Genomic DNA, 13,876 nt, shown 5'->3' on the forward strand with positions numbered 1-13,876 from the left:
AATCCTCCACGGCTGATGAGCTCTGGATTCATACTTCATCTTTTCCTACTTAATAGCTGTTTGCAATTTTCCTTTTTATCATCATTAATTATTTATAATTTGTTTAATATTTGTAATTCTGTTTGCTTAATTTTATATAGATATATATATGTGTGTGTGTATGTGTGTGTGTTATGCTTGTAGTCCACCTCCAGGCATGCACAGTAAGTGCAAAATAACAACAAATTGAAAATTTTTTGAACAAGATATGCAAAAAGAACAAAATGAACACAACTAGATTAAAAATTAACTGGGTGGGCACTGCTTCGTCGACGGAGAGTGGGAGCAATGGTTGTACATAAAAATTTGCAGGTTTCTAAAGAGGTCGGCAGCGCACGAGTTAACATTGAAAGATTAATTTTTGTATTAGAAAGTCTAAAAAGACAACACTACTGCCAACTTGTGCAAACAAAAAACCCTCCATATATATATATATATATATATATATATATATATATATATATATATATATATATATATATATATATATATATATATATTTATATATATATATATATATAGTTTTATTTCATACTATGTATTTATGTATGTGTTTTGCTTTTCAGGAGTTTATTACAGACTTGGCTGCACATGGTATAATGTTTGATCAGTTAAAATGTTTAGCTGAAAAGTTACAAACAGAGAATTTTGACCAAGAGCAAACAGTCACTATTATGTTTGAAGATGTTCAAAGACGGTACGTTATATCAAAAGAGGGAAGATATAGCTTCATGCCCCATTAAACCATTTTTTAATCTTTTCATTACTCATTACAGATGGCAACACTTAAATGAGCTTACAAACTTGAAAGAAAGAAATCTGAAAGGTTTTACAAGGTAAGCTCAAGGAATTGTAGTTTAAAAAAATTAAAATGCTTAAAAAATTTAGCAATTATTATAACAAAATGCAAAGGACACCCAAGAACTACAACAATCTCAAAAAGGCTTAATGTTATTTTTTATTTTTATAAGAGTGACAAAATGTGTAAGGAGGAGGATAAACATTTAATTAATGCATAGCTGTTTCATTGCTGCTGAAATAGTCCAAACGAGGTTAAATAAATTAACTTTTAATCCCTTTTTCAGATTATGTTTTTAAGATTAAAGCTAGATAAAAGCGTTTAGTGCATCTGTTTTCAGGTACATTTGGAAGTTATTCATTCGTGAATAGAATAGCTGATTGATCTGAGCACATAAAGCAGTATCCTTTTTGAGAGGAAATAAAGCATATTTATCCTGTTGTCAGTTGACCTTTCTGTGAAGCATTTGCGAAGAATTTTCTTTTTATTTCCACTTCTAAATTACACTGTTGATTACTTTCTAACAGGAGTCCCCATTAAATTAAAACCCCATTGATAATAACTGCCACTCTCTTGCTGTGATATTAGGAAAAATACTCTTAAATATATATTGTCTTCTATCACTGCTGGTCTGTTGCTTCGTAATTACTGAAACTACTCAGAGCTCAAGTGTAATCTGTGACTCTCTCCATCCTACTTTTTTCGATTTCAAAATGCTTTAAGAGTTTAAATATTAACATTTAGATTGTACATGAAATAAATGCTGTTTTGGCACAGATAATGGCATTAAAAAATAAAATAATATTAAACAATAGTAACCACTCATTCACACAGCATAATATTTTTTGAAGATTGTAACTAGCTGTAGAATAAGTTTGCAGCTCATAAATAATTTCTTTTTTGTTCCGTAGATAAAAAAAATCAGTTAAAAAATGCTCAAAAAAGAAGGGGGGAAGGGAGAGAATAAGATAAGTTTTGACTTGCAAGCAGAAGGATTATTTAAAGGTTTGTTAAATGCACCCTTTAAATGTTTGTTAAATGCACCCACCTTCTTTAAAATGTTTTTTTTTTAATGTAGATAGATGAACAAGAGATGTGAGTTTATTGCTTTCTCCAGGTTCTATAGTAAAACAGAAATTGTGTATGCATGTTATCGATGTCTTAAAATTACTCACACTTGCATACATGCAATCTCGTCAATGCAGAGAAGTTTTATGCACTGGTAACTCGAGCTGAAATTGAAAATAAAGTTTTTGCTCTTTCAAGAAAAGTCAATACCTTATACAATACTGCCGTGTGCAGGTAAAGGGCAGTAACTGCAAATTTTTCATTTTTCATTTTTTTGCATTTTTGTCATCTATTGTACGTTATCTTTATTGTACAAGCTCGCTTATTTGGTTTCCGCTGAAAAAACGGCGCGAAAAAGACGTCTAGTTACAACATTTCCCAATTGTTAGTATTAAATCCAAAATGCGCTTCTTCAAATATCTCGAAAACTCATTTCTGCAGATACTGCCATTTACCTGCACACGGCAGAATAGTACACCAATTGTAATTTTGTAATTTATACATAAACATATCAAATTTAAATTTTTTGCTTCATTAAAATCTGCAGCTTATATGTTAAATAATTTTCATTAGCTTACTATTGGCTCAGAGAATGTGTGATGAAGCAAGTGCTTGGCTAGTTGATAAGGCCCAAATGCATAGTCCTGAAGTTGTGGATGATATTACTAGTTTTGAAATTCTCCAAAGAAGGCAGGAAGTAAGAATATTATTTGAATTAAATACTCCCCATTTTTCTTATTTTTCACAATTTTAACACTTTGCTTGAGTTTTGCATGAGTGTGTTCATGTTAATGAATTCTTATTTTATTGCCATTTTAAACGTTAGCTCTCATTTACATAACCTAGGCACTGGAAAAAGAGCTTGCTCCAGCTGAAGAAAGAGTGAAGCAAGCAATAATTATAGCTGAAAAGTAAGTTAATATTTCACTGAAAAATTCCATTTCAGAGTAGCAGTAGTTGAACTGTATGGATGGGTTGGAGTACATTTCCTTCATTTTTAGGAAATACAGGAATGTGCAAAAAATAAGAGCATAAGAACTTATTCAATTAGAGCTACAAATGACGAAGTAATTCAAAATGTGATTAAAACGATTTCTGGAATTAATAGCTGTACTCTAACTAGAATCTCATATTTCATAATTTATGTTCGATAAAGATGGGTAAATTTTCTGTTAAAAATGTTTTACAAATTATGCCTGTTAAGCTCTTATGTACTTTTCTTATAATGTTAACCATTATTTGCAGTTAAGGTAATTTTCTTTTCAGTCTATATCCAAAACTGTATAAATCAATTTAGAGACTGCTTTCTTTTTTAGTGCTGCAATTGAAAAACCATTATTGAAAAATGTTACTGGAAAAAAATGAAGCATGTATCAAACATTTTTGGTTACACTGATAAACAAGAATTTTTTTCATGGAAATTAGTAACAAATTTAAGTAACCCTACTTGTGGGGATTTAGAAAATACTCATAAAAAAGTAAAGTTGGTCTCTGCTTCAGAGCTATCCTTGCTTAAAAATATCAAAAAAGAAAGAGAAAAAGCTATTTTTTGGCTCTTTAAGTGTGTTGATATTGCAGAAAAATTGTCTTGAAAGTTTGTGGTAGGTGCCATTTTGGTGGGTTTTATTTGACACTATGTTGCAAATTGGATTTTATAGTAGACTCGAAATAAATAATTAATTTACATAGGATTTCATAATCTGAAAAAAGGAGGGGGGGGGGGGGGGCTCCTTATAAAGTTGTATATTTGAGACGAATTTGTGAGTATTCACAAACAAAAATATGAGGTCTTTAACTAATATTGCTTATTAACCTTTGTTTAAATGTCTAATTGGTGAGCAAAGTCGTCATTGGATAATTCCATGTCAAATCAATAAAAAATGAGTTTTTAAATCACCATTTCCGATTTTAGCGACAATTGGTATGAGGGACACATATGAGAAGATAAGTATTGCTGCCAATTTTTAGAAATCTACTTTAAATTTTTTTATGAAATACAGGGCTGTTAAAAAACTGAAAAAGCACGAAAAAAACCAAAAGTTGTACAAATACAAATGTGATGACCAGCAACAGGCTCTTGGCCCAGATAGACTGGTCCTAGTCAAATAATTAGTCCCCAATGAAGATCTTATGGCCCTCTTAAAGCTATCCACCCCTTTGCATATTACCACCTGTTCTGCTAAGCTGTTCCAAGTGCCCACAACCCTACTAAAGTAATAGTTTTTCCTAATTTCCAAGTTAGCCTGAGATTTGAATAGCTTAAAACAACAACCACAACCCCTCGTCCGGCTTTCGGTGCAAAAATTTAATCCATTAACATCATTCATTTTGATAAATTTAAACAACTAAATAATGTCCCCTCTGACTCTCCTTTGCTCCAGGCTATACAAATTAAGTCTGATATCATAATCTAAATTTGAAAGTCCCCTTACTAGTCTAGTTACCCTTCTTTGAACCCTTTCCAATATACAAATATCTTTCCTCAGATAAGGCAACCAAAACTGCACAGCATACTCTAAATAGGGTCTTACTAAACTCCTATATAAAGGCAGAAGATCCTTTTTAGATTTGTTTGAAACAGATCCATTGATAAACCCAAGCATTCTGTTGGCTTTGTTACTTGCAATGCTGCACTGTTGACTAAACTTGAAGTCCTGATTTATAAAGATACCCAGATCAATAACATTTTCCCTTGTCTAATGATTGAATCCTGTAAACGATAACTTGTATGCTTATTTCCATGACCTAAGTGTAGCACTTGACATTTCCCTAAATTAACTGCCACACCGTACCTATCCGCTCACTTAGTAATATGATCTAAATCCTCTTGAAGCTGTTTTTCTTGTTCTTCATTTTCTGCAATCCCCATAACTTTTACATCATCAGCAAAACAATTCATGCTTCCAGAAATATTTTCATTGAATTCATAAAAATAATTTAACAAGAGAGGTCCTAAAACTGAGCCCTGAGGAACTTTGCTTAAAACATCACTCCATTTAGAATGCTTTCACCTGACAACTACTCTCTGTTTCCTTCCAGTCAGCCAATTTCTAACCTAAAGTAAAGTTTTTCCTCTTATTTCTATATCAACTAGTTTGTTGAGAAGAGCAACATGCGGTACCTTATCAAAAGCTTTTTGAAAATCAATATAAACAACATCCACACACTTTTTGTTATCTAAAGAGAAGGTAACCTTTTCATAGAAATGCAATAAATTAGTAGCACACGATTTACCTTTCCTGAACCCATATTGCAAACTAGTCACCAGACTATTAGTCTCTAAGAAATTCATAATCTTAATTTTGATCAAAGTTTCAAAAATCTTACAAACAACTGAAGTCAGATTTATAGGTCTGTAATACCCAGCACTACCTTTAGACCCTTTCTTGAAGAGCAGCGTTATGTTAGCCAGTTTGCAGTCCTCTGGCACTGTCCCTTAGTTATAAGAAGCAGTGAAAAAGTATTTAAAATAATATCCACTAATTCCTCTGCACATTCAACTAAAATTTTTGGATAAATATTATGTGATCCCAAAAAGCTTTAGTTGCTTTAATTTTTTTCAAATTAAATTGAACCTCCTCCCTATAAAACACAAGTCCTCAAGCTGCATAATAGTTTGTGTCTTGCTAGTGTCAACTGTTGAGATGCAGTTATCGTTAAGCACACTAGAAAAAACGTTATTAAGAACATTTGGAATATCCCTATCATTTTGGATTAAATTTCCATGCTCATCAACTAATGGTCCAATTTGACTATTTCCAGCTTTCCCGGAATTACGGTAAGCTAAAAGCCTTTTAGGATTCCCATCTGTGTTATCTGCTAAACTTTGCTCCAATTCTCTTTTCTGAATCTGTACCAAATACTTAAAATTTGGTATTGCCTTACAATACTGGAGCCTATCTGCACTTTGACCAGTTTCCTTAAACTGACAAACAGCGGCTTGCTTATAATTTAGAGCTTCTTTAATCTCTCTGGAAAACCACATGGGCCAAATTTTAGTTCTAACACCTTTTCTCCTAAATGGAACATAATTCCCAACCATTTTTGCTAGTTTTTCCTTAAATTTTGTCCACTGCTGATCTATGCCACTATTTTCCAATCCTGACAAAAAAACTTCTTTCAAGCTCTGCCTAAGTGCAACAAACTCATTGTTTCTGAAATTAGGCACAAACATAAAATTTTCATCTTTGTACACTTCAAATTCAATCCAGAATTTAATGCTGTTATGCTCACTATCTCCAATGTGATCCCCTACACATAACCCCTGAACAGAACTTCCTGTGTCCATAGGCGGATTTAGGGAGCAATATTTGAGGGTGCAACAATAACAGGGATCTGGGGAGGGGGGGTATTCGCGGAATAACAAGGCAGTGGCGAAATCGGAAAATAATTTTAGTGCGGGACACCCTTTTAAGTCTAAAAAACGCTATGTAAACCATATTTAGTCAGATTAGGGGATGGGCAATTCTTAACATTTCTAACTGCAGAAAAAGTCATAAACGAAAATCGATATTAGAAGCAATGGGTGAATCCAGCTACTGGTTTGGAATGGGATTCACACCCAAGAAAAAATTTGAAATAGTAGTTTTGAAAACGCAGTTTTACAGTTCTTGGTGATATTTTTTAGGGGCAAGAAAGGTACGTGTGGCTCCAAAGCTATTTTTAGAAATTTTAGTCTTATGAATGTGATTATAGTCCATATTTATAGTTTGGGTTAGGAATGAGACTTATAGACTGTCTCCAATCGATTTTTTGAAAAGTAGATACAAATACGTACCACCCTCCCCTCCCCCACGCTACCTCTTCAACTTTTCATAATTAAAGTTCCAAAAATACTAGGGAGGACAATTTTTGATGCTGTTACCGGACTGGGTGTTCTGGAGCTCTCCCCTGGAAAATTTTCGAAATTGAAGTCCTAAAAATGAAGTTCTTCTGTAATACTCCATGGTTAAAAAAAAGGGATTCTCCCACTTAAATATTTCAAAATGGTAAGTTTTCAAAACCAAAATATTAACACTCTTTGATGATATTAGAGAAAAAGAGTCGGAGGCCGTTGTTCGAATATTTTTCAAGATTAAAGTCTTAAACACATGAGTGTAAGACCATATTTTGTAACGTTAGGGACACTGCAGTTTTTCAAAACTGAAGCTCCAAAAACGCAATCTTAAACGGATTTCGATGTATTTAGGTGATTAGAAGATCTTCCTTGAAAATTTTGCAAAAGTGAAGCCCAAGAAACGAAATTTGAAGTACTCTGTAATAACTTTGGCTGGAGAAAGGGCTTTGGAGAAGAAAAATTTTGAGGACTAATAGAAAAAATGTAAACGAAATAGTAAGAATGAAAAAAAAGGGAGGGGAGAGATATGAACGAAAGAGGATTGTGTGAGGAGGGGGGAGGAAGCACACAATTCGCCGCCAATAATCTGAAGCTGTTGAAAAATTTAAATGTCAATATTTCTTTTTGAAAGAAATAAAAAAATTTTCCCAACATTCTTTTTTTTTTTCGTAAAATAACTGCATTTTCCCAAAATGAGATCTTTTCTTCTCTTCAATAATAAAGAATATTTTTTAAAAACATCTACTCAGCATTTTGTGGGAGGGTCACCAGTCTTGTGCCCCCTCTCATCTGGATGCACTACTGCAGCAAAATGTCAGGCAGTCCTCCTTCAAAAATTTTTGAAAATTTACACTAAAAATGTTGGTTTTTGGTTTATTTCGGTGTAGATTTTATTGATAAAGTTTCTTGCAATAGCCATGTTTTTTTTTTTTTTTGAACTTTATTAGCCATTGTTGTTTCAAAATAGAAGAATTGGTATTGATATACGAATAAATACCCAATTACAGAACATGCAATTATTCTATACAATAACACAGCACTGAACAATAAATTGTTTTAGAAGTTTCTTTATTTGCATGAAATTATTTATTAGGGTTTTTTTTTCTAAATGGGTAAAATTACTTTAATTCTTAATATGAGCACAGTTATGTTTTTCTTGCACTAGCGACGTGTGGTGATACACTGGATTCAAGTAAATTTACTAGTATAGCAGCTATGAATTTTTTCCCCCAACTGCGTTTCTGAGTTAAATGTACTAAACTAATTTTTTTCCAAACCCCACCAAAAATTTTGGGGGTGCGGCGCACCCCCTGGCACCCCTGTAAATCCGCCTATGCCTATGTCACAGAAAACTTGATCGAAAATGGCCTCCTCTCAAGTCCCCTGAGTTACAACTTGATCTAAGAAATAGTCACCAATTACTTTTAAAAATTCCTCTTCTCTGCCATTACTAGGATAAAAATTATTCCAATCAATACTCAGAAAATTGAAATCCCCCATTATGATGTCGGAACCCTTACTGGACATGTCACTAATAATAAAATACATCTGTTCATCTTGTCCCTAGTTTGAATTAGGTAGCCTATAAATGTTTCCAAAGCGCAATTTTTTGCCCTTATTGCTCATCAACTCCAGCTGAACCATATTAATATCAGTAGGGTTATCATTTATGACCAATTCCTTGCAAATGAAATTGTCTCTAACTTAAATAAAACCCCACCACCTTTTTTGCCAACTCTATCTTGTCTAAACAAATTATACCCAGCTACGAGGGGTTTTTTTTCCGAGGTCCAATCAGTCACGAAATGAAGACCACAAAGACAATGGAAACTCTTTTATTTGGAATACGTACATTAGGGTGGAACGAAAAAAACAAAGTTTTTATTTTGGAATTGTAATAGTGCAGAAAAGTTGCGATTGGTGAAGACTTACAAAACAAAACAAAAATTTTTAAAATCGGATAATATCTTCCGATCCCGCAACGAGCCTAAAAATTTGAAAAAATGGAAAATTTCATGTGTTTTTAGCGATTTTTATAAAATTTTGCTCCAACGTTTCTTTTTAATACTCTAAGACGGAAAGTTACGATTGCTGAAGCCTTCAGAAATTAAAAAAAAACATATTGAAATCAAATAATACCTTCTGATCCAGGAACAAGCATGATAAGTAGAAAAAAAGGGAGAATTTCATCTTTTCTTATAGTGATTAAAAATTAAATTGTTCTTCTTGTTTTTTTCCCCGGTGTTACAGGGAAAAGCCTTTTAAAAAACACTATATTACACATAAACATTAATTTATTTCTTGACTTTTAAGGTATCTTCTAAACATGCAAAACTACCATTTTTTGCAACAATGAAACATTTTCAAATAATAGAAAGTTATAAAATATTTACCAAATTTACAATCCAGTATACAAGTCTTATTGTTTTGAGTGTTAATTGTTAAAGTTAATTTATAATCAGATTTTTTGGAAAATTCGGGCATAATTGACATAGATCCCTGGCTTTTAAGACGTTTTTAAACGTTAGTTCTCTTATGTGCCTCCTTTCATCAAACACCACTGCCATTAATAAGTTTTCGGGATGCGCAAAGAAAGAGTTTCTTTCAATGACATTGTAAACAACTTGTTTTAGATGGTCAGGTAAGTATCGACAGGTTTGAATTGTTCTGTAAACATGAATGGCACCGTCTGTGAAATTTTTGCGGTTCTTTATTTCACATGTAACACCTCAAAATAAGAGTCACTATGTCTTTTAAGTCACTTGATGGGATCGATACACTTACGTACAGTCTACGGACTCTATTTGCACAAGTGAACCATCTGGAATGTGAGAGTGGGCCGGGGTCACGATTTGACAAATTATTTGGGCAATTGCCACCCTTTATTGCCTGAGATATATCTAAAAGATATCTTTGATCCTTGCTCAAGCACTTTCTGTTTACATCTGGAATTGTACAGCCAATTGCTTGAAAATCTATTACTGGCAGTTTTTCGCAACCTCTGAGTTGTTCTCCTATTGGTCCAGAAAACGAATTTGGGCCAGTTGTTCCACCATCCAAATACTGAAAAAGATGGCGAAAAAGCAACTCAATGAAATGTAATAAACAAATAGCCCATTGCAATGGTCGTCCAATATAAATTTCAAATTGACGAATCGCGCCACTTTTCCACCCAGTATTGATTTTAGTACCATCGCAACCTACGATGGCTAAATCATCCAGTGAAATTCTTTGTTCATTTAGATATGAAACAATGCTATTCACTATGTCTTTGGCTGATCCAGAGTTTGGAGACACGTGGCCAATATAAACGGAATCAGGTTCTTTGATATTAGAATAATGCTCTTCTTTCACTGTTCGCCGAAATTGCTTTGATTCAATCTTATCTATATATAAAGTATCATCTTTTCTTCCGTCAAAATAAATACCACGAACGGAGTCTTGTTTAATGCCACTTTGCAGATCTTTTCCATTTTGGCTCTTTTCTCTCCTAATTTTTTGTCTATCAACAACTTTAGAAGTATCTGTTTCAGTCACTAAGCCAACGTCTTGAAGCACACTGGATGCTATGGCAGCAGTTGCACGATCAGATACGCCGTAACGATCGCTACTTAGTGCCGTAGTTTTCAGCTTAATCCTCATCTGCCACCAGGTTTTCTTCTCTGGGTTGGTTGACTTGTAATCATTATCAGGTTCTCCCTTGACTGAACAACTTGGTTGTTCTTCATTTTAAAGATCAGATTCATCTTTCATGACTGAAACGCACTCAGTAACTTTTCTTTTTAAGGCATAGGCTTTTCTTTGAAATCTTTTTTTCGACCTTTTTGTTTCCTTTTGGTCCAAAGTTCCAATTTTTCCTATGCCATGTTTCCTCTGACGATCAAGAAATCTTTGTTCAGAGATCGGTATATTTTTAGATTTTTCACGTGTACATTTCATGTAAATTGGACATTCACAAATGTCTAGGGTCTTTTTACAAGTGCAAATAACATTCATTATGCACTTACACGCAGAGACGTCAAAGAGTTTCCTTGCTTCACTTTTAAATTCATCAATCCTTTCTTTAAACTTTGGTTTATCCTTGTCTCGGTTGTAAGATCTCATGAAATTGAGATATTTTTTGTAGAAGATATCAATGAGCTGAGCAATTCTTTTCAGGGAAACTGTAGGAATCGAGGTCTTATCAAAAATACATTTAACTTTATGCGCCGCTATGTCCTTAACAATGGAAAAACTCACTTTCGTGTTATTGACTTTTCTTGCTAACTCAAATCTCTCTTGAAAGCAACTTTGAAGTACATTTTCATAAGTAGGGAGCTTATTTGTTGGAAAATCTCGCGGATAGCCAAATATAGGGCACTCAAAGGACTTTCTCGTAATTCTTTTCTGTGAAGATGGATTCATGTTTGAAACACGTTTAGCAGAGCAAATCGACTTCACACGCACATTAGAAAGAATGAGAAATACTGATGCCAGCACGACTGCTTTATTCATTTAAGTAAGATACCTATAGACACAAGCCAACTAAAAAACTCATAAATTCAAGATCGTGAGGCGCTAATGGGGCGTATTAGATGCATACACTGTACTGAGCAGCGTAAACAAATATAAATCTCGCGTGATTAAAGGGCCATGTGGACAATTTCACAGGCAGGCTAATACTAAAATATCACATTTGTTTTATAAACAAACGTTCTTCCATTAGTATTTTATACCGAACTTATGAGGGTCGTTAAACTAAAACAAAAAAAAAGCTGAAAAAGGGCTTAAAGTTTACATTTTTTCAAACATGTAGGTTCGTTGCACGATCGGAAGATATTGTTTTATTTCAAAAAGATATTTTATTTTGTTTTGAAGTCTTCACTAAACGTAACTACTCCGTTCTGTAGCCTGAAAAAGTACATTGAATCAAAAATGTTAAAAATTCGGAAAAACCCCTGAAATTCTCAACTTTTTCGAATTTTTAGGCTTGTTTCTGGATCAGAAGGTATTATTAGATTTCATTTTTTTTTTAATTTCTGAAGGCTTTACCAATCGTAACTTTTCCGTCTTAGAGCCTTAAAAAAAAGCATTAAAACAAAATTTTTGAAAAATCACTAAGAAAACACGAAATTTTCCATTTTTTCAAATATTCAGGCTCGTTGCGGGATCGGAAGATATTATCCGATTTAAAAAATTTTTGTTTTGTTTTGAAAGTCTTCACCAATCGCAACTTTTGCGCACTATTACAATTCCAAAATAAAAACTTCGTTTTTTTCGTTCCACCCTAACGTACATACACCTTCCAGCTACTTCTCGAGATAAATGCTGCTCCGATTAAGACGTGGTACCAGCCTGGTACCGTATTTTCCTGCGTATAATCTGCGGATTATCTGCTAAAAAAGGCAAAGTTTATGAGGTGCGGATTATATGCAGCAGCGGATCATCTGTGATTCCCTCCCTCCCCCTTAACACCAACGCATTGAACCGCAATATTTTTACAGTAGGATTCACCAATCGAGACCGTACGCTGACTGAATGTTGTTTATTTTACAAAGCATACTTGTTCTTCCTCGCTGCCTGCCTGTATGTTGGTTATTTTGCACTGTTTGAATGTTCCTCTTGGCGATTCAGGTCATGTAAAATAGGCAAGATTACAGTGAAATAGGTAGCCATTTGCACAAGATTAGACCGTTTGCTCCTTTGTCTTGACTCTTTGTTTTTCAAGTAATTAGCGTACTATAATCAAGATTTCAAGAAGAAATCATTATATTTTAGATTATATTTCAGATTGGTTTTGATTATGCCTTCAAAGTAATTACTTTTTTACGTTTTTAGTTTAGTTGCTCAAATGGTGTGTTCAATTCAAACTTTATTTTTTTACATTGTATTATCCGCGGATTATATGAAGTTTTTTTCTTCAGGCCGATTTTAGGACCTGCGGATTATAGGCCGCCCGCGGATAATACGCAGGAAAATATGGTACCAGTTTTTCGATGCCTTCGTCATAGAAGGCAGCCGCCTAAGCTTTCAGCCAATTCTGTACGTTGATCTGCAGCTTGGCATTCCAAACTTCTGTCCTCCTGGCCAGCGTTTCATGTAACCAAAGAGATGGTAATTGGAAGAGGCGCCAAGTCAGAGCTGTATGGAGGATGTTCGAACACTGCCCAGCGAAACTGCTGCAGGAGATTTTTGTTTAAAGCAGCAGTGTGTGGGCATGCATTATCGTGCAGAAGGAGTATGCCTGATGACAGCATTCCTCTATGTTTGTTCTGAGTCGCCTTTATTTTCGGCATTCAGAAATCAAGTTACAGCACGCACTTTACACTTGGCGAAAGATGCAATTGTTCAAGGCATTTTTCTTCGTTCACTGCATACTCCGAAATAACCACAGTGACCTGATGCACTGCACAATCTTACTTGAGAGACTGCGCAACAAATCTACTCACACCATTATCGACTTGACTTTCCGGTTTTCATTCCACGATCTATCAGACCTTGAAAAAAAAAAAAACCCTCATATATGTAATAAATCTACATCAAATTTGGTAGAGCATGTCTCTGTAATTCCAATAACATCCAACTTCTCATCTACACTGCTGGACAATTGCTAAGGGCGGATTCCAATGGGCTATGTAGCGCGTAAAAAAGTGAGTGTAATTCAAGGCCAAGTGAAATAAACTAATGCCAGAACTTTAGAACATCGCAATGACGCTAGTTTAATTTGCTCTGAAAACCAGAAGGCCTTGAAACATGTTTAAAGGACAAAACTGTCATTTTGGGCTGAATACATACGGCTGAATACGGGATATGGCTACCATGGAGAGCGATGCAAGCTTCCACATGTCATGTGATGCTTCACACAACATTATCCAACAGCTGCTGGGATGATTTATCCCATTCTTCTGTCAGTCATGGATAAGGGTCCTTGCTTATTGGAGGGCATTGTCGACCAGCAAGACTGCTCCCAAAGCATCCAAACATTTTCAATGTGATTCAGATCTATAGAACGTGCTGGCCATCGGATGTATTGAATATTTGAGTGAGCTAGACACACCTGGACGGCGATTGGTAATGACATATTAAGTTGCCATCCATGAAAAGAAATTTATCGCCCATAGTACCACAGAACATGTGAACGTGAGGTAGTAGAA

The 13,876-nt window shown here is 34.4% G+C and overlaps 1 protein-coding gene across 1 annotated transcript in view; it reads left to right on the forward strand.

The window, feature by feature from the left end:
* LOC129219053 (spectrin beta chain-like) overlaps positions 1-13,876 on the forward strand; it is a 321,265-nt gene that overhangs the window by 158,241 nt on the left and 149,148 nt on the right. The window contains exons 19-22 of the mRNA XM_054853373.1: positions 606-736; positions 816-875; positions 2,480-2,603; positions 2,753-2,817. Coding sequence (XP_054709348.1) covers positions 606-736; positions 816-875; positions 2,480-2,603; positions 2,753-2,817 — 380 coding nt within the window. The remainder of the gene's footprint in view (positions 1-605; positions 737-815; positions 876-2,479; positions 2,604-2,752; positions 2,818-13,876) is intronic.

Source organism: Uloborus diversus, chromosome 3 (genome assembly GCF_026930045.1).
Source record: "Uloborus diversus isolate 005 chromosome 3, Udiv.v.3.1, whole genome shotgun sequence".
In the NCBI taxonomy this organism is placed as follows: Eukaryota; Metazoa; Arthropoda; class Arachnida; order Araneae; family Uloboridae; genus Uloborus; species Uloborus diversus.